This window comes from Odontesthes bonariensis, chromosome 14, assembly GCF_027942865.1.
Source record: "Odontesthes bonariensis isolate fOdoBon6 chromosome 14, fOdoBon6.hap1, whole genome shotgun sequence".
NCBI classification, from domain to species: Eukaryota; Metazoa; Chordata; class Actinopteri; order Atheriniformes; family Atherinopsidae; genus Odontesthes; species Odontesthes bonariensis.
Window position 1 is genome coordinate 33326753 of NC_134519.1, and position 26596 is coordinate 33353348.

At 40.5% G+C, this 26596-nt stretch overlaps 1 protein-coding gene across 1 annotated transcript; it reads right to left on the bottom strand.

Annotated features, from left to right (window-relative positions):
- Positions 1-4463: 4463 nt before the first annotated feature.
- ttpa (tocopherol (alpha) transfer protein) lies at positions 4464-21881 on the bottom strand. Its single transcript, XM_075484276.1, has 5 exons — positions 21711-21881; positions 7666-7819; positions 6752-6945; positions 4863-4973; positions 4464-4715 (listed from the first exon to the last, which is right to left on the bottom strand). Exons 1-5 carry the CDS (start codon positions 21879-21881, stop codon positions 4464-4466), a joined length of 882 nt encoding a protein of 293 aa, XP_075340391.1.
- Positions 21882-26596: the final 4715 nt, after the last annotated feature.

Below are 26596 nucleotides of genomic sequence, written 5' to 3' on the forward strand. Positions count from 1 at the left end.
TTATTTCTGTGTGTGGTGTCAAACTCTGAACCATAAAACCAATTGATTAAATAATTGGAGCTAATAATTTCAAGGTGACGTGTATTTGTGAAATAAAGAAAAGATATGGCCCACAAGAGGCATAACTGACACTGAAACTAACAAATACTGTGGTCAGAGCAAAAAACAAATACACTGTAAAAGTCAAGCATGACACAACTGACAAGCTTAATCCTCCAGTGACACAATATTACAGAGCTGCAACCTATATTTAGTATCAAGAAGACATTGCCAAGGTGAAAAGGGTTTAAATCTGACCACCAATCAAAAATATTCACAAATTGGGGTCAAGAAATACCTGCACACAGATTTTTAAGTCTTTGTGGATAAATTAAATGTGACTGAATATTGATGGAAAAGATTATTGCAGCTGGATCACAAATGGGGAAAAAAGGGCACCACTTTAAGTCAGGCAATGGGGTAAGGGTCTTTCTATGGGATGATATAAAGGTTTAGCTAGATGGGCTGTTTTGGAATGAAAATTAAGCCAGTGGAACATGAATAAATGCTTTTGCAAAGCATGCCAGAAAAGGCCTCATAAAATGACCTAGACCCTTTTCTCACCGACTTTAATCCTCTTAAGAACTTGTAGGCCCTTCTCAAATTTGTGATTTACTGTGAGAAAATATTTTACGGTTTGAAGATTAGAATTTTTTTTACATGCAACATCATCATCTTGTCAAATGTGTTTATATTGTTAGTTAAAAGTTTACCAAATAATCCTGCAGATTTTTTTTTTTTAACGTGACCAGGCCCGCTGATAGGGGGGGACAAACGGGTATTTTGTCTCGTTCCCAGGAATGGGGGGGGCAAAAAAAAAAAAGGAATATGCGCATTAGTCCACAAATATTTTCAAATGTTTCAGGCACGCACGCCAATCAGGCTGAATTGATTTGAGAATCATCCCCGGTCAGCTGAATGACAGCCAATGTAACGCGGCTCTGGTTTAACCTTATTTTGTTTAAAATAAGCCAGTATAGACATAGCAACGTGTGAAATTGCCATTTAGATAGAGTTGAATGTAACGAATGGGTTATAAACGTGACGTTTTGGGGTAGCCTGTAACTTTCAGAGAATTTTGTCCCGGGCCCAGCCAAACCTGTCAGCGGCCCTGAACGTGACTACAAACTTTAGATCTTGCTCAATGACACACATTGTATTAATTGAAAATATCACATTTCTGCACAACTGTGCATAAAAGTGTCATCATTACCATAGATTTTAATATGTTAAATTCTGCTTAAAGGTAGTTTCATCTTAAGTGAGTTATAAGTGGTAATTGTTATTCTGAAAAGAGGTTTCAATGGTATAAAACTTTTTTTTTTATAAAATGCAACCTTAACTATCACGAACATGTGACAGGCACAAGTTTAATTCAGTTGAAGTTGAAATTAGAGCCTTACATGTTTCAACTTAAAGTTCATAAACTTTTGTAACAAAGATCATAACTTAAAACATCTCAAACAATTGTATGTACTCGGTGAGACCCAAACAATTTAATCCATTGACGCCGGATGTTGCGTAGCGCAACATTGCCCCTAGCGCCGGTTGTTGCGTAGCGCAACATTGCCCCTAGCGCCGGTTGTTGCGTAGCGCAACATTGTCCCTAACGCTGGTTGTTGCGTAGCGCAACATTGTTCATTTATCATTATTTTCAAGACGCATGCAGCATGTAATGCACAATAATTGGTTCAAATACACATGAGGTGGGTGTTTTCGATTAGCCTGTTCTGCAATAGTGCGTTTGTAGCTAATTTGACAGCTCGGCTACAATGGCTGCGGTTAACGAGACATACTGTGACAGCGATGGAAGTGATGTGGAGTTGGAAGGGAATGATCAACAGAATTTATTAGAGGAAGAGAGGCAGTCCGCTGGATTTCGCACCCGACGTCAACAAAAGTTTACTCGTACACCGGGGCTGAAGGTGCCAATATCTGAAGATGCAAGTCCTTTAGATGTGTTCTCGCATATTTTCACTGATGAAGTTTGGGATATGTTGGTGACACAGACAAACTTATGCGGATCAGGCACGCGGCCACACACCATCCAACTCGAAGTGGAGCCCCGTGTCAAAGCAGGAGATGAAATCTTTCATCGGTCTCTGCCTAACTTTTGGAATAATCAAACTACCAACTCGCCGGGATTACTGGAGGCAGAGCAAGTGGCTGTATCAGACAAATGTCGCCCGAGTGATGGCACGAGATCGTTTCGACATGATCTGGAGGTAATTATTTATTCTTGCGCTGCATTCTGACTTCTCATTCTTATTTGAGTGGCGTTGCCCTTGTGTAAAAAAAAAGAGCGCCCGCTGCGAATTACTGCAGTATGACAACTATGATGTTTTAGAAGTCGTGTCACTGAAGTATACATTATAACTGCACAATGCAAGATATATTGCAGGGTTTTTTTTTATTATCATTCATTATTATTGCTGATATTATGATTATGATTTAGTTATAGTATAGTAACAGTATAGTAATAGTAGTATAATAAATAGCAGCATTGGGTATTATCCTGAATCATAAAGCAAAACTACATGAACCAAATGTCCAACATTGATAAAAAAAAAAAGTAATACAATCCAGCCAGCGAAAAAAAATTGAATTTTTCTTAGGTGTTTTCAATGAATTGTTTTTAGTTCAAAAAACCCTCAGGCATTGGGGACCTTTTCTAAAAACTGGCTTAGGCATTGAGCAGCCTTTTTTGCAGGTGCTTTAGGCGCCAATTAGCCTAGCAAGCCAGACCCGTACAGCAAAAAGCTGTACAGGGGTCTAGTGACGCTGGATAGCAGTGTGGGCGGGATAAACGGCTGTCTGTCAAGTTCAACGCCACGCAATAGGATGGCGGAACAACCAATCAGAGCGATGAAGAAGTTTTACGTAGTCAACGCGAAGGAATGTACATTGTGGTCAGTAGTCTATGGCCTGAAAAGCTGATTTCTCTTAAGCTCTAAACTCTGTAAACTTTAGCAACATTTGAAACATTTTCAGGCGAGAAAGTAGTCGTTTAGATCCCCAAGGTGTTGAAAATCTGACAAAATACCGGCTATTTACAATTTTGTTCCCACGAATTCGGCGCTGCTAAAGCTAGCCGCAGTGAGCAATGCACTTCCGGTTTGCCGTTTTGACTACTCTCGTCCCGTTAACGGAATTTGACCGTTCAAATGCCTTACCGGAGAGTTTTGTCAGCTCTGAGACGAAGATCGGCCCGCTGTCTTTGGTACATCATGCTCGCAATTGACTGGGGATTGCTCTCAGATGTAAGTTTACTTCGTTTCCCTATAAATCTTAACCTCTCTCTGGAACTACACACTGAAACGTCGCACCTCTGTCGTCACTAGGTAGCCCGGCCTCCGACCCCGCTCCTCACGATTTGATTGGCTCGATTAAGTTTTGATTTGGAACCTTGCAAAACGACCACAAGTGACTAGACTAGCCCCGGAGCAAATTCCATTTGCGGCCGCTAGGGGCGTCTAGATTTCTAGGCTAGGCGCCAATGGGTTAACACATCAATTATCTCTCTTATGGAAGGAAAATGGTTAAATCATAAAACAAACTGATAAGAACAAAAAATATTTTATTATACACGGATACTGGGTTGCAGTAGATAAATCACATAATTACAATACAATAAGTATATGGTAAACAAATATTGGTCTTAAACATTATATCAAAAGGTACAATGAATGGCAACTGAGCATTAATTCAGCAGTAATTATTTGTTATTATATGCATTATATGATTAGAATACATTTTTTCACAGTGCTGCAAATGTAGGTGTCCAAAATCGCAATTATACTGCTTACTACTGAATGGATTATACAGTGTCTATCAAATAAGGGGCAGGAAGAAACGGAATAAGCCATAGGGACCCAAATTTATAGGTTCTGTAACGAGGTAACATGGTCCAAGTGACCTTTGTAATTGTAAAAAACATCCCCTTTATATGTGTTTAGTTTGAAATTGTAACTATCAGAAAGGTGATCCAGGTCACTCCATGCCAACTCGCCTGACACAAAAATCTGACAGCTTAAATGCAGTACAAATCAAATGGATTAGTGCTGAAATGTGCCACTTAAATCATAAACCATATATGTGCAGCTCCCTTGACAAAGCCAACACTGTCAGACACAGTCGAGATACAGACTTCAAAAATAGCAGCTAGTTTTACGTTATAGTTTTCCGCTAATACCATCTTATTATATAGGTTCCCTTTAGGGATGAATAAAATGTCTTTCATTCTGTGTCATTTCAAGACGTACTCAGAGAAATATACAATGTGAACGTTTTTGCTTTGCTGTTCTTCATATTCTTCTCATATTAATAGATAAATATGTCCTTGCTTTATACAAGTTTATAACTGATTAATACCTAAACCATGTGATGCAAGTGCAACATAAAATTACAGTTATTTTCTTACATGACTAGATTTGAACATTTGATGGCTGTTTAGTCTCAACTTCTGAGATCAAGGAGTCACCAGGATTTGTGGAGACGTCACCTGTTGGGTGTGCAGAAATCTGCTTCAGGAGATTCTCTGATTGGAACAGCCTATTGGTCCATCCCTGACACACCTCCTCTATTCCTGGCCCCTCTCCTCCATATTCAAGAGGCAGGACATGTGGTAAGAAGAACTTGCTTAATGTGTCATGGAATGCAGTGCCATGCATGTGCACCTTAAAAGAGATTTTTCTTTTTTAAATAAACTTAAAGGTATATCTGCTTTTTATTTTTTGTGTAAAAGAGATGACAAATGCAATGGAAATGCTATATCTGCAGAGTAGTTTATGAGTGTGAGAGAAATAGAGGGTGCTGAGTCTCACCCTCTGCTTGATCTTATCGGGCAGGAAGGGGCGAATCATAGCATAGACCGGACGGAAGAACATTGGCTCGTTGACCAGATGAATTCCTCTAACCTTAAGAGGAAAAGAGTCCTGAACAAAGAAGCATACACACAGACACAAGCACACAGGGGCATAAAAATAGACTTAAGTTACAAACAAGTGCAAGACAGATTAATTATTTTCTTAAATCACATTTACAGTATAACAAAAATTTAGTCACGACCAATAAAAAAAAATGTTTTGGGATAATACCATAGTATTATGATGCATACATCAGTATATTAGAGGTCTAGACATTATTAGAGGTCTACAGTCTTTTTAGAAAAAAATTAATTTATGATGAAGAGCAGTGAAGATGCAAGAGGGTCATGTTGTAACGGCAGAGTATCTCTAATAGAATCTGTGTGACAGTACAGACAGGCAAATAAAAGTTGTGCTTGAAGCGGCAAGAAGACATTGGGCCTCATGCAAGAACATTTTTGTTTTTTTATTCTAAATTTCACTTTTTTCGTAAGGTCTCGTACGAACACGCCACTTCAGATTCAACAAACGCTCTTAACTTCGGAAACAGTGTGTAAACGACCTAAATGATCAATGCCACCTGTGCGTATTTAAGCGCACGTGCACAAGGATAGTAAATTTGCATACTCCACACCCAAAATAATACCATATAAGGCTAAGCTTCCTCGTTCATCGTTTTGTAAAGAACAACTTTAAGGGCTCTGAGATTGAAGTTCAGCTTTCAGAGATCCAAAAAGGAAAATCTGTCATTTTTAGCAGTAGAATTACGGGACCTGCTAAAGCGAAGAAATTATGGCTCTTTGATTAGGCGGGCAATGAGGGGGGTCTTCTGGCATGTTGTCTGCCTGAGCTGGTTCAGGTAGTGGGAGACCCTCGTTCATGGCAATATTGTGAAAAACGCAGCATGCCAGAAAAATCTGACATGCCTTCTCTGGGCTATAGAGCAGTTTGCCCCCCCGCTGTATCGAGACACACCCACCTGGCCTTCAGCTCACTAGTGCCCTCCACAACGGCACGGGTGCTTTGATACGTAAATGTGTGCAGTCAATTGCTCTGATTATGTTTGGCAGTCCAGCCATGGCATGAAAGTCACGCACGACTCACAGAGGACTGGGACATACCCAATCCGTCTCCAATCTCCCTCTGAAAGGTTCCTGTGGCCAAAAATCCAAGGGTGGTGAGGACCTGGACGTTTGGTGGAATTGGGTTTGATCCGTGTGTTTTTCTCTGCAGTTGTGGCTCTACCAAGCTAAATATTTGCAGCAGCACAGTCCTTGGCAATCTAAATCGCGATGTCAGCCATTTGTCTGTCTCCGCAAGGATATCTACAGGGTCTCGGAACACACGTTCTCTTCCAAGAGAACGTGTGTTCTGAAGCGCTAAGGCCTGAAGCGCTAAGGCATCCAAAAGTAGCAAGTCAGCTGCTGGTTACACTTCCCATTGACCTTATTATACAGAGTCAAATTAACCTTCAATTAGTGCATAATTTAAGTCAAACAGAATAATGTCAGCATAATTATGGGGTACAATGTATATATTTATTTATGATTGCTTCAAATTAAATATACAATCCATTAGTCAAGCAAACTTGTTTCGAATAACAGCGGACTATTTTACGAAACTCCTACGACAGGTCTGGATCACTTGTAAAACCTGAAAGAAAACTTAAAATATGAAAAAATTGGTGAATGCGCAAATTCTCTTAAATCACTTGTACACACGACTTCAGAACAAATCTGTTCGTACAAATGGTTGTTGCATGAGGCCCATCAATCACTGTGGTTCGTTGTCAACAATGACTCAGAAAAAGCTTCCTACTACCACTACTAATACTACTACCTACTAACCGAAAGTACTGAAGATATCTTTTTGGTGAGGGAAGGGGTAATCTGCAGGGCATGACTTAAACTCCACCCCTGTAGGTCAAATATGGCTTTCAAACCCCGTCTTTGTGTTTCCCTCTCCATGGAGATGATCTCAGACGTCATCAGGCTGACCCGAAACACATGGAAGGCCGACCATTCTTTTGGGTTCCACTGCCCTGCAGACAGACATACAGGTAAATGTCACTGTAGTTCAGTGGATATTTTATGAGTCCTAAGGCTTAGATTTCAATATGCCAAGTATCAGCATAAAGTATCAAATGCATTACAATGCCTTGATATTAAAGTTTAGAGATTTATGCAGGGTTTGTACTATTTGATAAACCCAAAATACTTACTACTTTGAAGGTACAAAATATCTTCCATTGTGAGAGAAAATACATAATTATTCAAACCACCTCAACTGCTCCACCTTGTATATCGAAAGTTTCCACTGAATACAGCAAATCTTTAAGTCATACCAAAAATGCATCATTGGATTTAGGTCTGGCCTTTAACTTGACAATTCAAATGTCCCAATTAAATGTATCCCTTCGAAACACTCTAGTGTTGCTTTGGCAGTATACCAAAGGTCAATTTCTTATTCATGTTGAAAAATGAACCTCTGTCCCAGTCTCAATTATCTGGAAGAGTTTTTCTCAAGAATTTGTCTGTATTTAGCACTATACACTGTTGTTTTAATTCAAATCAATTTTCCAGGTTCTGAAGATAAAAAACATCCACCATAGATTGTTGCTGTCACTACTATGCCTCTCTTGGGGTGATGAGAGATCTTGGGTTTGCATCACACACTGTGTTTTCCTTAAAGGCCAAAAAAAAAAAAAAAAAATCACACACATATAAGTACACAAATACAGTACATACACGTGTGTACATACCAATCCTATAAATGAGAATCCTGCTACCAGTGTGGTCCCGCTGTGGGAGGACAGCATGGTATGATGTATTGAGAAGGCCGAGCACAGATGAGGGAGACAGACAGCTGCTGATCTCAGGACTCTCTTTTCGCCACTGCAGGTAGTTCAACAAGAGCTGCAGAGGACACAACAATTAATTCAAGGGTTGTACTGTGTATATCCTTTCCTGTTCTGTACATATATCTGAAATGCTGCTGCATGGAGTCTTTGCTTTGTGCGGCCAGGAGGCAGACGTAAATCCTTCAATCCACTCTATTATCAAAGTCAGGTCTGAAGAGTCAATGATTCTGTGGCTGGAAATCAAATAGGAAATTCAATTTAGAAAAATAAAAAAATGCTGTTTTGAAATTCAAAGAACTATTTATGTGGCAAACGTCAACCCCCCTTTGGGTTGCTCACAGCAGCCGAGCTTTGTGCTACTTGGCTGAGCTTCGGCAGCTCTCATTGAGTCATAATAGCTCAGCCGTTCTGTAGAGCTAATAATTTCAATGTCATTACTTAGTTTATACTCTGAAAGGATCTTTTTTTCCAATCAACACACACAATAATGCGCAATTAGATAACTTTAAATGTAGTATATTCATCATTTTTTACCTAGAAACAAATTTACATCTAACAAAGAAGATCTTTGCAGGGATACAGTCTAACTACAACCAGTCTTCTGGTTGTTCTGTTTTCCAGAGATGGATTCAACTTTAATAAAAAACACATTTAACAATGTGGTCAACAGTTATTGAAAAAAACACTCTCAGGTTTATGAGATGTTACCTTACTGAATGCAGAAGTAAGAAGTTGTTAAATTCCACAATGCTGAATAGTAAATATATATATATATATATATATATATATATATATATTTATATTTCTCTCACAGGCCCCTCTCTGTGGAACCAGCTGCCAGTAAATGTCCAGGAAGCAGACCCTCTCTACCTTTAAAGGGGAACTCCGGGGCATTTGAAGCGCATTTCCATTGCTAGAGGTTGTCAAATACTGATAGTAGGACACAGAGAGGTGCAAATCTGCGCTCCCTGTGTGGAGATCGCGCTGTTCGCACAGCCTGTCATGCGAGGCTAATACTTGGTGGCTAAGGGGCAAGAGCTAACCCTTCCACGTAACAACTTGCACACTGCAGAAACGTCACACCACTTTATAAACCATCCGACAATAAAGTCACAAGCCTTATCATCAAAACCATATGCATGGTTCTCACATTACTGGCATGGGGACGTTACAAAACAACTTTATAAACAGCATGTAACTCACCGGTTGGTTGTACGCTCGCGCATGTGAAAGCCCAAAAGAGTCGATGGACGATAATCCCATATACAAAACAATTATCTTCTCTAGAAAAACTGCGTTCAAGTATTTAAAACATTACAACAATACATGCCCAGTAATATTGAATTGGACTATTATTGAAGTGCCTTGAGATGACATTTGTTTGGCGCTATATAAATAAAACTGAATTGACTTGAATTTGCATCATTGATGTTAAACGATATATATAGGTTTGGGAACATCAGATACTGCCAATCAGAGGTCATTATCAGGAAAGACCTTGCATATTTAAACAAAAGACAAAATCATATTCCATGTATTACAGAATGTATTACAGTCAGGTTAAATTGTCTACATGCAGGTTTAATCCTGTTACATACTGAAACATTTGGCACATTATGAAGCAAGAAGGACCACAGAACAAATCATTGAGCTATTGAAATTTGTATTTGGCAAGAATGGAAAATAAAATGTCTCCCAAGCTACTGCAACTTCTCGTTTCGAAACACTTATATTAGTGTAAAGAAAGAAGAAACAAATGGTAAACATGGCCATTTGTATCTTTAATCTGTTGAAACCTGTTACAAGCACCTGTTTATACTGTAGCTCCCAGTCGAACAGCCTTACTAATGGTTATGTGATGGCTATTGACTTTTTCCAGCATGTACACTCTTCAACCAACGTAAGTGTAATATTTTGCATTTTATGTTCTGTCATGATCTGTGTTTTTGTTAAGTTTCTAGTTTACAGTTTAGCCTTGCTATTTCCTCACCTTCCTCAGTCTCTCTCTGGTCTGGTCATCAGTTCCACTCCCTTCACCTGCGTCATTGTCATCAGCTGCATTCACTCAATAATCACCCTCCTCAGTATTTAGTCTCCCGGTTTTCTAATGCCCATTGCCAGATCCTCACCGTCACACCTCATGTTTCCTAGTTCTTGTTTCAGCGTGTCCCGTTCAAGGTCTGTTTGTTCATCGTTTTGTTTGATCAGTTTTTGTTGTTTGCTAGGCCGTGTTTTTGTGTTACAGTTTTTTTGGAATAAATCCAGTTTTACTTATGTTTTACAGTTTTACCTTGTTCCTCCTTTTCGACTGGTGCTAAACCTTTGGCCTTTGTATTTGTCCTTTTTTAATTTTGAACCAAACTTTGTCCTTTCCTTTGTCGTTGTCCAATGTTCCGTCAAACCACAATTACCTCGTTTCATGTCCTTCAAAATAAAGTACTTCCCGTTCGACAGGAAATTATAAAATAAAAGTGCCAAATAGCAAACATCCTCTTAAAGTAAAATTCCCTTAAATATTGGACTTTACATATACTTTCAGCTGAAAATGGGGTTTAAATATTTTTTTTCCTTTTGTAAACAGGCTTTTACAGATGCTGCAGCAACTCTCCAGAAGGAAAAAACCAAAGGAAACCCCTCCAAAATACTCTCTTGTTGCTGTTTAATACTTTGCAATTCATGACTCTCTTCCACTTTCAGTGGACTATGGTTCTGGACACAATAACCCTTAATATTCCTGCAATTCTTGCCTATTGTAAACTATCTATCCAATTCTTCTGCTTCCACTAGTTTGTCTTCAACCAAATCAGGAGATGCTGCTGTCCCCTTTGCCTCCCCCTCCCACTTTTCTGTTTCTAGAAGTCAGGTGAAGAGGCAGTTGGAGAGACTGAACCGGAACAAGGCTGCAGGTCCAGATGGTGTCAGCCCCCGAGTCCTGAAGGCCTGTGCAGAGCAGCTCTGTGGGATTCTGCAACACCTTTTCAACCTTAGCTTGACCCAAGAGAAGGTACCACTGTTGTGGAAGACATCATGTCTGGTTCCGGTACCAAAGAAAACTCACCCTTCAGTCATCAATGACTACAGACCTGTTGCCCTGACATCCCACATCATGAAGGTCCTGGAGAGACTCCTGTTGACCCACCTGTGTAAGCAAACCAGCACATATCAGGACCCCCTGCAGTTTGCTTATCGCCATGGAGTTGGAGTTGAAGACGCTATCATACACCTGCTTCAACAAATCCACTGTCATCTGGACAAAGCAGGCAGCACTGTGAGGATCATGTTCTTTGATTTCTCCAGTGCATTTAACACAATTCAGCCTGATCTGCTTCGTCTTAAACTCCAGAAGACTCAGGTGGAGGCCTCAACAATCACCTGGATTAATGACTACCTGACAAACAGACCACAGTTTGTCAGACTGAAGAATTGTGTGTCTAACCAGGTGATCAGCAGCACAGGAGCACCACAGGGGACTGTACTCTCACCATTCCTTTTCACTCTGTACACTTCAGACTTCCAGTACAAGTCAGACTCCTGTCATCTACAGAAATATTCAGATGACTCTGCAGTTGTCGGGTGTATCAGAGATGGAGAAGAAGCTGAGTACAGAGAGCTGTTGGACCGCTTTGTGGCATGGTGTGGGAACAATCATCTCATCTTGAATGTTAACAAAACAAAGGAGATGATTGTAGATTTCAGGAGAAACAGGGTCAGATCAAACCCAGTTTCCATCATGGGAGAAGAAGTGGAGGTGGTTGAGGAATATAAATACCTTGGTGTTCATCTGGACAACAGACTGGACTGGAGACACAACAGTGAAGCAATCTACAAGAAAGGACAGAGCAGACTGTACTTCTTGAGGAAGCTAAGGTCCTTCAAGGTTTGCAACAAGATGTTGCAGATCTTCTACAAGTCTGTTGTTGAGAGCGTCATTTCCTCTTGCGTCATCTGTTGGGGCAGCAGCATCAGAACCAGGGACCTAAAAAGACTCAACAACCTGATAAGGAAGGCTGGTTCTGTTCTGGGGACGACTGTGGAACCTCTGGAGACAATAATGCAAAGAAGGATTTTGCATAAAATCAAGAGAATTATGGACAACCCTGAACATCCTCTCCATGAGACTGTTATCGGAAAACAGAGTCTCTTCAGTCAAAGGCTTCTTCAGTTTGGATGCAAAACGGACCGCTACAGGAAATCTTTCCTGCCCACAGCCATCAGCATCTATAATAACTCCTTGATTTAATTGAGTTACATCAACATTTAATTTCCCTCTGGGATAAATAAAGTATTTTTGAATTTGAATTGAATTGAATTGAGTGCTGCGGTGGTAAGAGGCCTACTAATGGGTGGCTGGTTGAGCCAGCACAGATTCAGGCTACGGCTACACGAAAACGAAACAAGGTTTTTTTTGAAAACGGGTACGAAAACGATTTCGACCACACGCTTGCTGAAAACGATGCAGTACACACGAAACACCTCTAGGTGCGCTGTAAGCCACCCCCACCGGTTACACCAGAACAATAGAAGAAGCAATGCGCATGCGTGTACGCCCCTACCTTACCAGCGCGAAGCTCACGTTGTTCCTTCAACAACGCCGCTGTAGTTAGCAGTTTCTGCAGCAGTGCTGCTATCAATGTTGTGGGGTCCATGATGATCGCTGTCTGTCCTTGTTGTGTTGTCTTCTTCTTCCGGATTTTGAATGGAAGCCGCATTTTGTTCTGGTCACTGACGTATGTGTATACGTCACTGCGTTAGCCATGTGGCTGTGCAGATGTCAACAAATCCGTTTTCGCTGTAACAATGGAAACGAAACGACCCCATTTTCAAATCTTCCCACTCTGGAACCCCTTCTCAAAAACTATCGTTTTGGGGTAGTGGGAACGCCGGCTCCGTGTGGCCGCGACAGCCAAACGATAAGAAAAAGTATCGTTTACAGTGAAAAACGTTTTCGTGTAGCCGTAGCCTTAGCAGTTGGCAGGCAAGTACAGTGCTTATTTATTCATTACTTTGTTAGTTATGCAACATTAATCATGATAGCAGTTCACTAAAAGTTTTATAAAAAAGCAGGGGGAAGACGATACAAAAACTGTAAAAAACGCACAAAATTGGACTGTAAAATATGGCCAAAGTATTTGATGTAACATAAGCCACATAGTTCTGTTTCTAGGCATTAAATTCTGTCTTGCTACTTCTTTTTACTAAAAGAAAAGGAGTCTACACTTAAGACTGCTGAGCAGAAACTCTTGCAAGAGGACCTACCAAAAAGCAAGAAGAGAAAGAGGGTACCCAACAAACTCTTCCTTGACACACAGGAAGAAAGTGTAGAACAAGTTGCAAATAAGGTAATAGGTTTCTTTTCATGACAGCTCTTTTGATAATATGTTTTTACATTTCTGTCAGTTTAATAGTTGGGTTGTGAGCCAGACTAACACAAACAATGGAAAATAGAGAATATTTGTTGTTATTGTTTTGGGACTAATGGCATGGTGATACAGTGGTTAGCGCTGTCGCCAGCAAGAGGGTTCTGGGTTCAAACCCGCTGGCTGGCTGAAGCCTTTCTGTGTGGAGTTTACTGTTCTCTCTGGGTACTCCAGCTTCCTCCCACAGGACAAAGGTTGCATGCATGTTAGATAATTGTCCATAGATGTTTGTGTGTTTTACTCAACAGAAAAACTACAGACTTTGAATAAGGAGAACACCAGGCTGCGCAAAATGGCAGTTAAAGGCAACTATCTCTTTTACATTCAAATATGGATTCTTTTAGATTGAATAACTCACTGTCTCCTTATTTTTGGTGTTATTCTTAAAGGTTCCATGGCATGAAAATAAATGGAGGCTTTTATATATTTTTATAGGCTTTAGTGGTCCCCTTATACCAGGGGTGTCAAACATACGGCCCGCGGGCCGGATCCGGCCCAATGTCTTCTTGCCGTAGAGGGTTACCGTAGTAACCCTCTGAGAGGGTTTCATCCGGCCCGGACGTAGAGAGAAAAAAATTATGAGTGTCTAGGAAAAAAAATCAAATCTCTAGCCCATTCCTGTGGCGAACTATGCTTTTTAGAAGAAATAACCGAAATGCTCAATTCTGCCACTGGGGGCAGCAAAGGAAAAGCGAGACCTGGCATGACAAAAGATCAAGAAATAAACAGCATGTTAATGCGAGTGCTCCCAGCCCTGGCAAAGATGCTGCTTTCCCACGAGCATCGCCGCTGTTAAAGTTGCTTGCTATCGAAATTGTGAGGGGTGACACAGCAAAATGTCGCTATCTAAAAGAAGAAAGGTTGATGTAGAGTGCCGAGCTTTCCAGGAGAAGTGAACAGAGTATTATTTATTCGCAGAGGTGAATGCAAAGCCAGTGTGCCTGGTATGTAATCAACAGGTTGCAGTGCTCAAAGAATATAACATTAGGCGCCACTATGAGACTCAACACAAGGAAAAGTTTCATCATTTGCAGGGACAATTAAGAAAAGAGAAGATAAACAAATTATTAGCAGGACTGAAAAAACAGCAGTCTGCATTTACTCGCAGCCGTGATATCAGTGAAGGAGCAGTGAAAGCTAGCTACCTTATTGCAAACGAGTTGGTGCAAGCATCCAAACCATTTTCGGATGGTGAACTGGTGAAAAAATGCATACTGCATGCTGCAGAAGTCGTATGCCCCGAAAAGAAATCTGCCTTTGCCAACATTAGTCTGTCCAGGAATACAGTTGCAGATAGGGTTGAAGATCTCTCACGAGACTTAGGCAGTCAAATGGCGGACAAAATACGGTCCTTTATTAGCCTGGCTGACGCGTCCACAATCTCGATGAGATGGTGGTCTGGGAACTAGGTGTGCATTTTCTCGTATTTGAGGCGTGGTTTACGAATGCCTAGAGCCGTTTATTGGGCGCTACGAATGTCTATCAAATGACGTCAGGTTCTTCCCATGCTGCTTTGAGCGCGATTCATAGCCAATTGTATCACTTATACCAGATGACGACAGAAATTCGACGAGGAAGAAGAAAAAATTGGAAAATAAAAGTAAACTTGCGCTCTAAGCTACTTAAATTGACAACAAAGTAGGCCTATATGCTATATTCTACATGATTTTTTATGTTGTAGAGTTGTGAATTTATTTTAATAATGGAGAAATTGAGCAGCCTTGCTTTGTTGTCTACAGTAGTAGATCAACCCTCATCTTACTTTGAAGCTCCAAGCTCCCAGAAGTGACGTCGACGCAGCTTTAGCAGCAGAAAAGCTATCAGGCTTGTGTTGATGATAATAATAAACTCCTGGACTATGTACAAACTTCCAAATGCATCGTTTTGTGAGTACAGACCATATTTGTACTACTGTAGAAGTTTGGTGTCATGACATGTGATTTTAGTGTGGTAATTTTGGAGATACTGCCAGGGTCCGTTAGCGCTTGTACTAAGCTATTCGGGATAACTCAGTAACTCAGCTGATGTTCAGCCAATATCGGAAAAACTTCGGGTGGGCTACTTGGCTGGATGTCACGGTTCAAATGACCCTAGGGTGAATCTACTCCAAAACACTTTCTAAGGCTGCATTGAACGGTAACGTTGTGTCCGCTGTCATGTTGGATTAACACTCTACAAGCTTCGGTGTAGCGCATAGACGTCGTCATCGTCTTGCTGCCCCCCCCGTTCTGTGATTGGTTCCCAAACTCTGGCAAAAATAAGGGCGGTGGTTTCCAGGCTGACTTTGCAGTGAGAATGAAATCGAGCGCAAAGCAGCATGGGAATTCCCAAGCTAGTCCTTTATTGCATTTTCGGTCGCAATTGATGAGAGCACCGATATCACAGATGTTGCACAACTTTGCATATTTATTCGAGGTGTTGATGCGACTTTGACCGTCACTGAGGAGTTTCTTGAGTTAGTGCCTATGGAGAAGGAATTTGCGTTTTTTCGCTCGCCATTTACAATCAGCGCATCTGATATGCCCGCTGACATTCAACTTGAGTTAATTGACTTGCAATGTGGTTCCGATTTAAAGCAGAAATTTGCGTCTGTGGGCTTAGGTACGTTTTACCAATATCTCTTGCCAGGGTACCCAAGATTAACAACCTTGGCTGCAAAGGTTTTGTCCATGTTTGGAACTACCTATGTTTGTGAACAAGCGTTCTCTATTATGAACGTCAACTAAACAAAGCACAGGTCAAGATTATCAAACGCACACTTGAATGACATCGTGAAATGTGTTGCTACACAGGATTTGAAACCTGATATTGATGCTCTGGTAAAGGCCAAAAGATGCCAAGTGTCAGGAGCCAGCAGTGGGGGAGCGCGGGGCGCAACCTAAGTGGGTGCACTGAGTTTTTATCCAGTTTTTTTTTTAAATGCAGTTTTACGCATGACTCAATTTATCTCCAAACCCCAGCTACTGCTCCGTTTGAATAAGACAACATGTTTGGAGTATTTTCAGATGTTATTACAGTTATTCAGCAGTTATTACAGTTATTCAGAAGATATTACAAGAATTGTGTTTTGGCACAATAAGTAAACGTTTCCGTGTTGTTACAAGTTTAAAAAGGAAAAATGGGCCATTAGTGTTCATATGATTCTATTCTTCTCTCTTTTTCTTTCTGTCATCTGCCTGTTGATGTTTTAGTGGGCGACAAACACATAGTGAGCCAAAGACAGTTCAGAACAATAAAAACTCTTGTTTAATTAAGTGGTACTGAATACATTGTGTAACAAATATTTGCAGCATGCATTACAACTATAACTCCCCAGCATTTAACATCCTTCAATTCTGGTGTAAATTAAGGTTTAAGTTTTTTTTTGAGATGATGTTACTAGTGCGGCCCACTTGAGATCACATGGGTTGTATGCGGCCCCTGAACCAAAATGAGTTTGACACCCCTGCCTTATACTGTATTTGAGTTTTTTTTCCCCAAAATTCTGCCTTGGTGCAGAATTACAGCCAGTCCCAAAAAATAGCTTTCCTTAGGATCCTCAGAATGAGCTGTTTATGGTCTGCAGCTTTAAATCCAAAGGAGGATGGTGGGGGTGTGGCCTTACTTACACCCGTGGTACCATGCGCAAATTTGTGAATCGCTATGGCACGGCAGCCCCATGCCGTAAAACTAGCGAAACCTGTTGAAATGAGCTTATGACAACATGACGAACTAGTTAGTAAACAACTTTCCTAACACAGTCAAACATCAAGCAAGTGCTACACAAGACACAGCAAGACGACAAAAAAGGCGTGAAGGGGAAAGCAGGAGTGAGGATTTTGACATTCTCATCTGATTGCTCTGGTTTGCAAAGATGCACGTAGCGCTAGCGCTGTCTGTCTCCGCCCTCTTTCAGCCACACACGCCATTTTATTTCCTCATTCATTCAGTCAGCAGAGCGAGTTCTTCTACTTCTAGAAGTCCATTACGTACAGTAGGAGGCGACTTTATGTTTCAGTGCATTTCATCATTATCCTGATGAAATGCACTGAATTTGCAGATTCATTGTTCTTCAGGAAGCTTGAAGTAGGGGGTTTTGGTCTAAAGCCTGTTTCACAAAGAGAGGTAACTTAACCTCTCGGTCAGTTATCGTAGTAACAGACTCTATGAACCTAACCTGGTCGGGACCAGGTTTTACTGGTCTGTCTCCGCCCTCTTTCAGCCACACACGCCATTTTATTTCCTCATTCATTCAGTCAGCAGAGCGAGTTGTTCTACTTCTAGAAGTCCATTACGTACAGTAGGAGGCGACTTTTTTCACGAACATGGCATGTCCTTTTGACAACGATCCCGTGGATGAAGGTGCAGCATTATTACGCAGAGAATTAAATATTCGTCGTGAGATGGTTATCAGATGTTTTTACATTTACAGACAATTATCTTTTTGAGCGGCACCATCAAAATTTTGTTGGGACAAAAGAAAAAAAAGACAAATAAATATTTGTATGAATAGGCTTAAAAAAGATATATATAGGCCTATTATATTTTATAAAGGCACTTGTGTCTTGGGACTCCCTCCAAGGATTCCCTCAGCCACTGGCCTTCAGTTAGCCCACCACCCGTTTTACGGGCATCTACCTTCTTTCAAATGTGCTAAAAGTCAGTTTCTAGCCAATCTTGTGTCGGCCAACAGTCATAAACCTCAGTTTCTGTTTAATACGTTGGATAATCTCTTGAATCCCTGTGTTCCCAGTGCTATTGCTCCTTCATCCAAACTGTGTGAGGATTTCTTGAAATTTTTTATTGATAAGATTTCTGATATCCGGTCCTCTCTTCTGCCGCCTGCTACTGATCCTGCAGTCTCTTCTATTTGCCCTGCTGTGTTTGAGAACTTTGAGCAAGTCTCCCTCCCATTTTTAACTGATGTCGTGCAACACCTCAGTCCCTCCCACTGTCCTCTTGACAGCATCCCACCCCGTCTTTTTAAGGAGGTTTTCCATACCATTGGCCCATGTGTTGTTACTCTTATTAATTCATCGTTAAGGGCCGGCTGTGTCCCGGCTGCTTTAAAACATGCTGTGGTTCAGCCCCTCATTAAGAAGCATAACCTAGACCAAACAATCCTGTCAAACTTTAGGCCCATTTCCAAGCTTCCTTTTCTTTCGAAGGTCTTCGAGAAGGTGGTTTGTGTACAACTTCAGTCCTTTATTCTGCAAAATGGTATTTCCGAGAAGTTCCAGTCTGGGTTCAAGTCGCGCCATAGCACTGAAACAGCACTTTTAAAGATTTTTAATGACCTTCTTTTGACAGCTGACTCTGGTAACTCTGCTGTCCTGGTCCTTTTAGATCTTACAGCGGCCTTTGATACAGTGGACCATAAAATTCTTCTGGCTCGACTAAACACTTGTGTGGGCATTAGAGGCACTGCTCTGAAATGGTTTCAATCTTATCTCTCAGACAGGAGCTTCTCTGTCCACCTGGGCCAGTACTCCTCGGCCACTTCCCCACTAAACTGTGGAGTGCCGCAAGGTTCTGTTTTAGGTCCCCTCCTCTTCTCGTTATATATGTTGCCACTGGGGTCAATTTTTAGAAAATATAACATCTCCTTTCACTGTTTTGCTGATGATGTTCAGATCTATTTGCCCCTAAAGACGAACGAGCGGACCTCTGTTCAGGCTTTGCTGGATTGTCTTAATGATATCCGGACCTGGATGGAGGTAAATTTTCTGACCTTGAATAAAAGCAAAACAGAAATCATTTTATTTGGCCAGCAAAATCTCCTTGATGGCCATGACAGTGCCATTGGCTCCCTTAAGTTTTATTGTCGTCCCTTTGCTAGGAATCTTGGTGTCATTCTAGAAAGTAATTTTAAGTTTGATAAACAAATATCGTCTGTAGTCAAGGCAAGCTTCTTTCAATTGCGGCTGCTGGCTAAAGCTAAAGCTTACCTTCCGGGGAATGTCCTGGAAAGGCTGATCCACACGTTTATCACGGCGCGCTTAGATTACTGCAACTCCCTGCTTGTTGGCCTTGACCAGGCAGCACTGCGCCGCCTGCAGGTTGTACAAAATGCTGCTGCCCGCTTGCTCACGGGTAGGAGGAGGCGTGAGCACATCACGCCCATCCTTGCCTCTTTGCATTGGCTGCCAGTTAATTTTAGGATTCAGTTCGAAATTTTATTAATTGCTTTTAAATGTATGAATGGGTTGGCACCACCCTACTTATCTGAGCTTCTGCAGCTACACAACCCTGCCAGGGCACTTCGGTCCGCAAATCAGATGCTCCTGGTGGTACCTAGATCTAGGCTCTCGACTCGAGGGGACCGAGCTTTCGCAGTCGTGGCTCCGTCTCTGTGGAACGGCCTACCTTCCCACGTTAGGGCTGCTCAGTCGGTGGAACATTTTAAAACGCGTCTGAAAACCCATTTGTACTCTTTGGCATTCCCTACCAGTTGATTCTTGGCTCTCTCTCCTTCTCTCTATCTCCCTACTCTCTATTTTCTTTTTAATGTTAATGTACACTGTATGTTTTTATTCCCTGTGTTGTTTTTTATTGTTGTTTTGTTTTATTTGCTTTTACTTCTGTACAGCACTTTGGTCAATTGTGGTTGTTTTAAATGTGCTTTATAAATAAATTTGACTTGACTTGACTTGATTAGTAACGATAACGGCGTTGTAACGATGGGAAAAGTAATTAATTAGATTACTCTGTTACTGGAAAAATAACGCCGTTATACTTACTCCCAACACTGCCCAACAGTATAAATAGCAGTAAAAGGACTTCTTTATTAAGGCTTGTTTTACATTTTCCATGATGACATTTGATAATGAAATGTTTGGTTGAAATCTGTTTTTGTTTTTTTTTGCACCACTGACATTTATTTTGTCATTTAATATGGTTTTAATCAGAAAAAAAGTTTAGATTAATATTTCAATCAATTAATTCATATTTTACAATAGTTTTCTGACTTGAAGCACAATAAACAGGGTTACAAATGCATGTATTCAGTTCACATGAGAAATATAGAATAATTAGGTCTTCTACAGAAAAGAAGAATTCCTCCCGGCTCATCAGTCAAAGCATCTACAGCCACATATTTCCCTCAAAAGTCATTTAAAGCTTCTTTAAAATAATTTATTCAGCTCAGCTTTGCCATTCAGCTCATTTTCCATCTGACACCAGAGAGAACAGACAGACTGAATGACATCTTCTACAGATGGAGTGTTTGGGACAACAGGAGTAAACCTGGGAACAGACCGTAATATCATGCTCTGTTGGAGGATGTAGATCTGAAGGTAAGCTGGACCACTGGCATGATTAAGTATAAAGGAGGACAAGGTATACCTGTCCCCTGCTAGCATGCAGGGCACCCTCTACGATTTAAAACGGTGATAAATGTGTCTCTACCGCTCCAAAAAAGAAAAACGTTGATAAAATACATCGTCAGTGAAGTGATCAATGCACATTATTGGTCAATACTTACCGAAAATTGCGTCGTGAATGTCAAAGTTACCGTTTTGTGCTCCGTCCCGCTAAGACCCGTTCAAACTGACTGACAGTAGTGATGGGTCATGCGCACAAGCATCGGCTCTGAGAGCCGGCTCTTTGTAGTGAATCAGAAAAGCCGGCTCGCATCAAGTGAGAGCCGATTCCAAGTTTTTTTCCATTCGCTGCTTCGGTTTCACTTTCAGTGCTCAGTCCCAGCTCTGGTTACGACAGAGCTTTGTTATGATTGGCCAGCATGACGACCAGCATGCGGTATTCACGTAAGAATTAAGGAGTTTGGTTCTGGTTTTGGTTCTGTTCTGTGGATTTGTTTGAAATTTTTTGGTTCATTTGTCCAATAAAAAAGTTTAATTGAGGACATTATTAATGTTAGCTTGAGTTTGGTTCTTTTCTGTGGATGTGTTTGAAGTTTATTGTTAATTTGTGCAATAAAAAAGCTTAATTGAGGACATTATTAATGTTAGCTTGAGTTTGGTTCTGTTCTGTGGATTTGTTTGAAGTTTATTGTTAATTTGTGCAATAAAAAAGTTTAATTGAAATAAACAAATGTAAAAGTGGTTTTGTCACAGAATAAATGCAAAGAATTAGGCAATTATAAGGTCTCTCATAAAAACACTGAAAGCAAAAGGGTTTTCAACACATAAACCATGATTTTTTTTTTGCAAAGTTAAGGTAAAATATAGGCTACAAAAGATCCTAAATAAGGAGCCGTTTGGGAGTCGAAAGAGCCGGCTCTTCTTTGGGAGCCGAGTCAAAAGAGCCGGCTCTCGGAAAAGAACTTCCCATCACTAACTGACAGCGCTGTGAAGTTTAGAACTATTGAGACTTACATGGACCACGTGACAGCCCTAGCGGTGACATCAAAGCGTGTCGCAACTCTGGTTTGACACAAGTGTTTACTGTGTATATAGTTATGAAATTCGAATCTCAAGAACTTTGACCTTCCGTTGCTGTATAACGTGTATGTACACACGAGGAAAGCCCCAGATTTGTCGTGAAATATCGTTAAGGGGTTTTCCGGGAAGAAATGTAGCGGTGCTGTACCTTCAGAGAGAGGGCCACGTCGAAGTCTCTGGCTCGCAGGAACTTGATAAGAAAGCTGTCGGAGAAGGACCCAGCAGCGTTGGCCTGTAGGGCTTCCCGCCTCAGGCAGATCACGTACGGCCTGAGCTGCTCCGACTCGTCGGGGAGATCACTGAGCTGAGATCCGTTCATGTCGCATGCAGGTCGACTTTACTGTTGCTCGTGTGGCTCTATAAAGGCTGAAATTCGGAGGGAGCGAAGGAACAACCTGCAAGAGGGAGGGAGGGAGACAGTGTTTGCACTTGCTGTCTGCTTAAAACAGTTTTCTAGGACTGCCTTCTTTCATCTTCGTAATATTGTTAAAATCAGGAACATCTTGTCTCAGAGTGATGCAGAAAAACGAATCCATGCATTTGTTACTTCAAGATTGGACTACTGTAATTCTTTATTATTGGGCTGTCCCACATATTCTCTGAAAAGCCTTCAGCTGATCCAAAATGCTGCAGCCAGAGTTTTGATGAGAACTAACAGGAGAGATCATATTTCTCCAGTTTTAGCTTCTCTTCATTGGCTCCCTGTTAAATTCAGAATATCATTTAAGATTCTTCTCCTCACATATAAAGCTCTTAATGACCGAGCTCCATCATATCTTAAAGATCTCATTGTAAGATATTTTCCTAACAGAGCACTTCGTTCCCAAACTGCAGGTTTACTTGAGGTTCCCAGAGTTTCTAAAAGTAGAATGGGAGGCAGAGCCTTCAGTTATCAGGCCCCTCTCTTGTGGAATAAGCTGCCAGTTAATGTCCGGGAAGCAGACACCCTTTCCACTTTTAAAGGATAAGACCGTTTTTTTGACATTTGGGCCCTTGATTTCACATTATAACATGATGTTCTACTCACCCCTGCTTGTTGTTGGTCATTTGGAGCTGTTCCGAAGATATTCGCGAGGCGTCTGGCTGCTCTCTTGAGATATTCGGCCATGAAACGGTTTCCTATGGGCAAGCTTATACAGGCACAAACTATGCTGTTTATAATTTATTAATTACTGTACACTAGCACTGATAACTTGGAGGTGCGTCGCTTACTTAAAAAAAATCCGGGTTACTAATTTTGAATTTTAGCCGAATGAATAAATAGGCAGCAGGTCTGTGGGCTGTCTGTGGCAGTAGCACGACGAGGACGTCAGTAACACCCACTTTACGACAAAAAAATCTAAATTACAGTAACCCGGATTTTTTGAAGTAAGCGACGCACCTCCACGTTATCAGTGCTAATGTACAGTAATTAATAAATTATAAACAGCATAGTTTGTGCCTGTATAAGCTTGCCCATAGGAAACCGTTTCATGGCCGAATATCTCAAGAGAGCAGCCAGACGCCTCTCGAATATCTTCGGAACAGCTCCAAATGTTCAACAACAAGCAGGGGTGAGTAGAACATCATGTTATAATGTGAAATCAAGGGCCCAATGTCAAAAAAACGGTCTTATCCTTTAAGACCAGGCTTAAAACTTTCCTTTTTGATAAAGCTTATAGTTAGGGATGGCTCAGGTGATCCTGAAACATCCCATAGTTAAGCTGCTATAGGCCTAGACTGCTGGGGGAGCTCATCTGTCACACCTTTCCTCACTTTCCTCTCTTTTTCCCCTGTTCAATTTCTCAAATGACATTATGTATGTGTGACATTATTGTGGTCATTAACTCGTGTTTCCCTGTTCCAACAGATATCCTTTGAATGGTATTACAGTGGTTTCCCCCCTTTCTGTCTTCTCAAACCCCAGCTGGTCGTGGCGGATGGCCACCCTTCCTGAGTCTGGTTCTGCCAGAGGTTTCTTCCTGTTCAAAGGGAGTCGTTTCTCTCCACAGTCGCCTCAGGCACGCTCAGGACGGGAGATTGGACCGAAAACAAAGTTTCAGTGCAATCTGTTTGTTTCCTTAGCTAGGAAATTGTTTTTGAATTGGCTCTATATGAACGAATTGGATTATTTTATGAATAATTATGATTACAATTAATTGAATTCCAATTGGCTTGAATTGGACTTTATTATCTAAGTGCCCTGAGATGACATTTGTTGTATTTGGCGCTATATAAATAAAAATGAATTGAATTGAACTTGCGCGTTTATCTTTGTGATGACCAGAGCTATAAACGATCGATATACTTTTTTATTTTTCTGACATACCTTGGACGTTTGAGGGCTCAGATTTTGTTTGGTTTGGGGGTTTAAGTTAGAACCAGGTTTAGGTCGTAATGGTTGAGGTTACGGGCTAGCAAGGGTGCCACATAGTAGTGGGAGACGGTAGGTTACCCCGTTCCTTTCAACAGGTCTGATCATCACTCAATGGACAATGGATTTAGAATTAAACCAGCAGTTGCCAAGAAAAGTGTCTGGGCATTTATCTGTGAACTGAACCTCCGCACATGAGTCATGCAGCAAGACAGTGACATTAAGTAATATTTCTTTTAACTAACTAGAATAATTCAATTCAATTCAGTTTATTTATATAGCACCGAATCAAAACAAATGTCATCTCAAGGCACTACAATGCCATTGCATCCTCAAGAAAACAAACCAAAAAACCTGCCATTTCAAAATGTAAATAATGCTATCCCAATTAATGTCACCATAGAATGAGGTAGAGAGAGGGCAGTAAGAAGAAAACGGGATGAACAAAGCACCTTAGCTGGAGCAGTTGGTCTGATGGATGACACAATGGGAACCACAAAACTTTCACGTTCAAGTGGTGGCTGATTCTGAGGTAGGGACTGCTCTGAAGCCCCCTTGAGTTGATGGCAACAGTGTCTTTCCTGCCCTCAGCAATTCTTACACAGGAAATGAACAATCACAATTTTTTTCATGTTCGTTCTGTTGTATTTATTAATTTAAATAAAATCATCGATTGTTCATTAATATATTTTTTATTTAATAATAAAGTATTTTTTCTTCTCCGAGTTATTGCAGTCATCTCCTTGTTTTGTATTCTTTTGCAACAGATTTGCATCTTTGTTGGCTTTGTGTTTTTTATGTTTTTTGCATCACTTTGCAGTTATGTTACTGCGTTGCCATTCATTTAGCTTCTTTGTTGCACTCACTTATCAATGCATCCATTGACAATTGGGGGATATTAATGGGTATTAATAAAGTATTGAATTTAAGTATTGAACAAGTTTTTGTGGTCTTTGTAGGCTACTATAGATAGGTATATACATTTCACTGAACTACTTTAGTTACTTTACATTTTTCACTCATCTATATTTAATTTGACAGTAAATGTTATCAAATGTTATGTTGTTATCAAAGAAAAGAATTGAGCTATTTTCTCCACCGCATTTATCAGTCAGCTACTTCGACATTTATCACCTGCCTCCACATGAAAACATCACTACCCTATAATGGATTTTCTCCTCCAGCCGGACAGCATTATGCTCTGCAAAAACTGCTGAGTAAGGATTCAAAGAACACAATGGCTTAAATGGGATCAACAGCTACATGGGACACTTATGCTTTAAGTAGTTTTTCAAACTGCAGTTCTGCATCCTTTAGCATCACACACTTTAAGAGTCATAATCTCAAACATTTCTGGAAAGTAATATCTTGTTCTAAAGCCATTACTACAAAATGGCTTAATATCCCCCCCTGCAGGTTTCAAGAATAACATTGGAAAACTTTCGTCAATTTACATTTTCTATTTCACACGTCAAAATCTTGTCTTTTAAATTAAATTGGAATAAATAACATTTCACAAACCTTTCTAATGAAAAATTAAATAAAATAGTTAATTTCTAAACATAAGGAATTCCAATATTGTGGTCCATCTTTCATTATATCCAAGTTTGATCAAAGTTATCCGAAACATAAACTGGTCTAGAAATCTGCAGGTTCAGATCAATGGAAAAAATTAAATGATCGCAAAGTTGATTAAAATTAAATGTAAAAAGAGAATTACACATAGTGACAAAACAGTTTGGAGCCATAGCAGTATTTACTGAAAAACTTCAACATGAGTTGGTGAACCAGACAGCTCTGTGGCGTCAAGCTGCTACTGTACATACGAGACAACAACCATAACACAGTCACTGGTTATACAATGCTTCTAATCCATTTATTTGTCAATAAATAATGTATTGCATGATCAAGAGCAGTAGGTCATGCCACAGCAGGATCAGGATGTGGATTAAAAGTCCTTCAGTGTAATGCAATTTGTGGTAGACAGAGAGAAACCAAAACGTGCTTTCATTCTATTTTGATTTATATTTTTAAGAATATCAGTCGAGGCTGAGGTTTTGTTCACAATCTTCTTTTTGTTCCATGCTGAGAAAACCTTTTGTCACGGACTATGAAGAACCTCACATATTACGCATCACAAATGAGTCAATTACACTTAAGAATTGAAAGAAAGCAGCAAATTTATGGTGTAAAAAGATGGTAAAGAGTGTTTTTAAAGGGGAAGTTTTTTTTTTTAAACCTGGACCTTATTTCTGGCATAAAATACGTTCATCTACTCACCGATAACAGTTTGATAAAAGTCGGCATCCTTCGGACTCTATTTAGATCACTTGAGATCCGAGTATATCCATATAACGGGAGAGAACAGGGCATAGACAATACAAACTTTAAATAAGGCATTATCTGTCTTTATTTTACCAATACTTTAGGATGAATGAATGTGTACTATTGCACCGTTAGTTCAGAGGTGCCATGTTGTTGTTATTGGGGGCTATCAGGGGTTTTCTACACACGTGTCTAGTGGGATGACGTCATTAACACACGCCGCTGCAGCACAGCTTATTTACTCCGTGCTCTGTGACAGTCGGCTAACTTCACACGGAGTTTGCTACTGATACTTTTGTGCAACATGGCAGAATATTTATCAGATTTTGACGACGTGGACAACAACTTTGAGTACA

Bases quoted from the DNA above. Each gene is read 5' to 3' on its own strand.
- ttpa (XM_075484276.1), bottom strand. From the start codon at position 21,881: ATGAACGGATCTCAGCTCAGTGATCTCCCCGACGAGTCGGAGCAGCTC. The intron at 6,946-7,665 runs GTATGTACACAC...GTCTGTCTGCAG, and splicing joins GATTCTCATTTATAGGATTG to GGCAGTGGAACCCAAAAGAA. The intron at 4,974-6,751 runs GTTAGTAGGTAG...TTCTTTGTTCAG, and splicing joins AGATATCTTCAGTACTTTCG to GACTCTTTTCCTCTTAAGGT.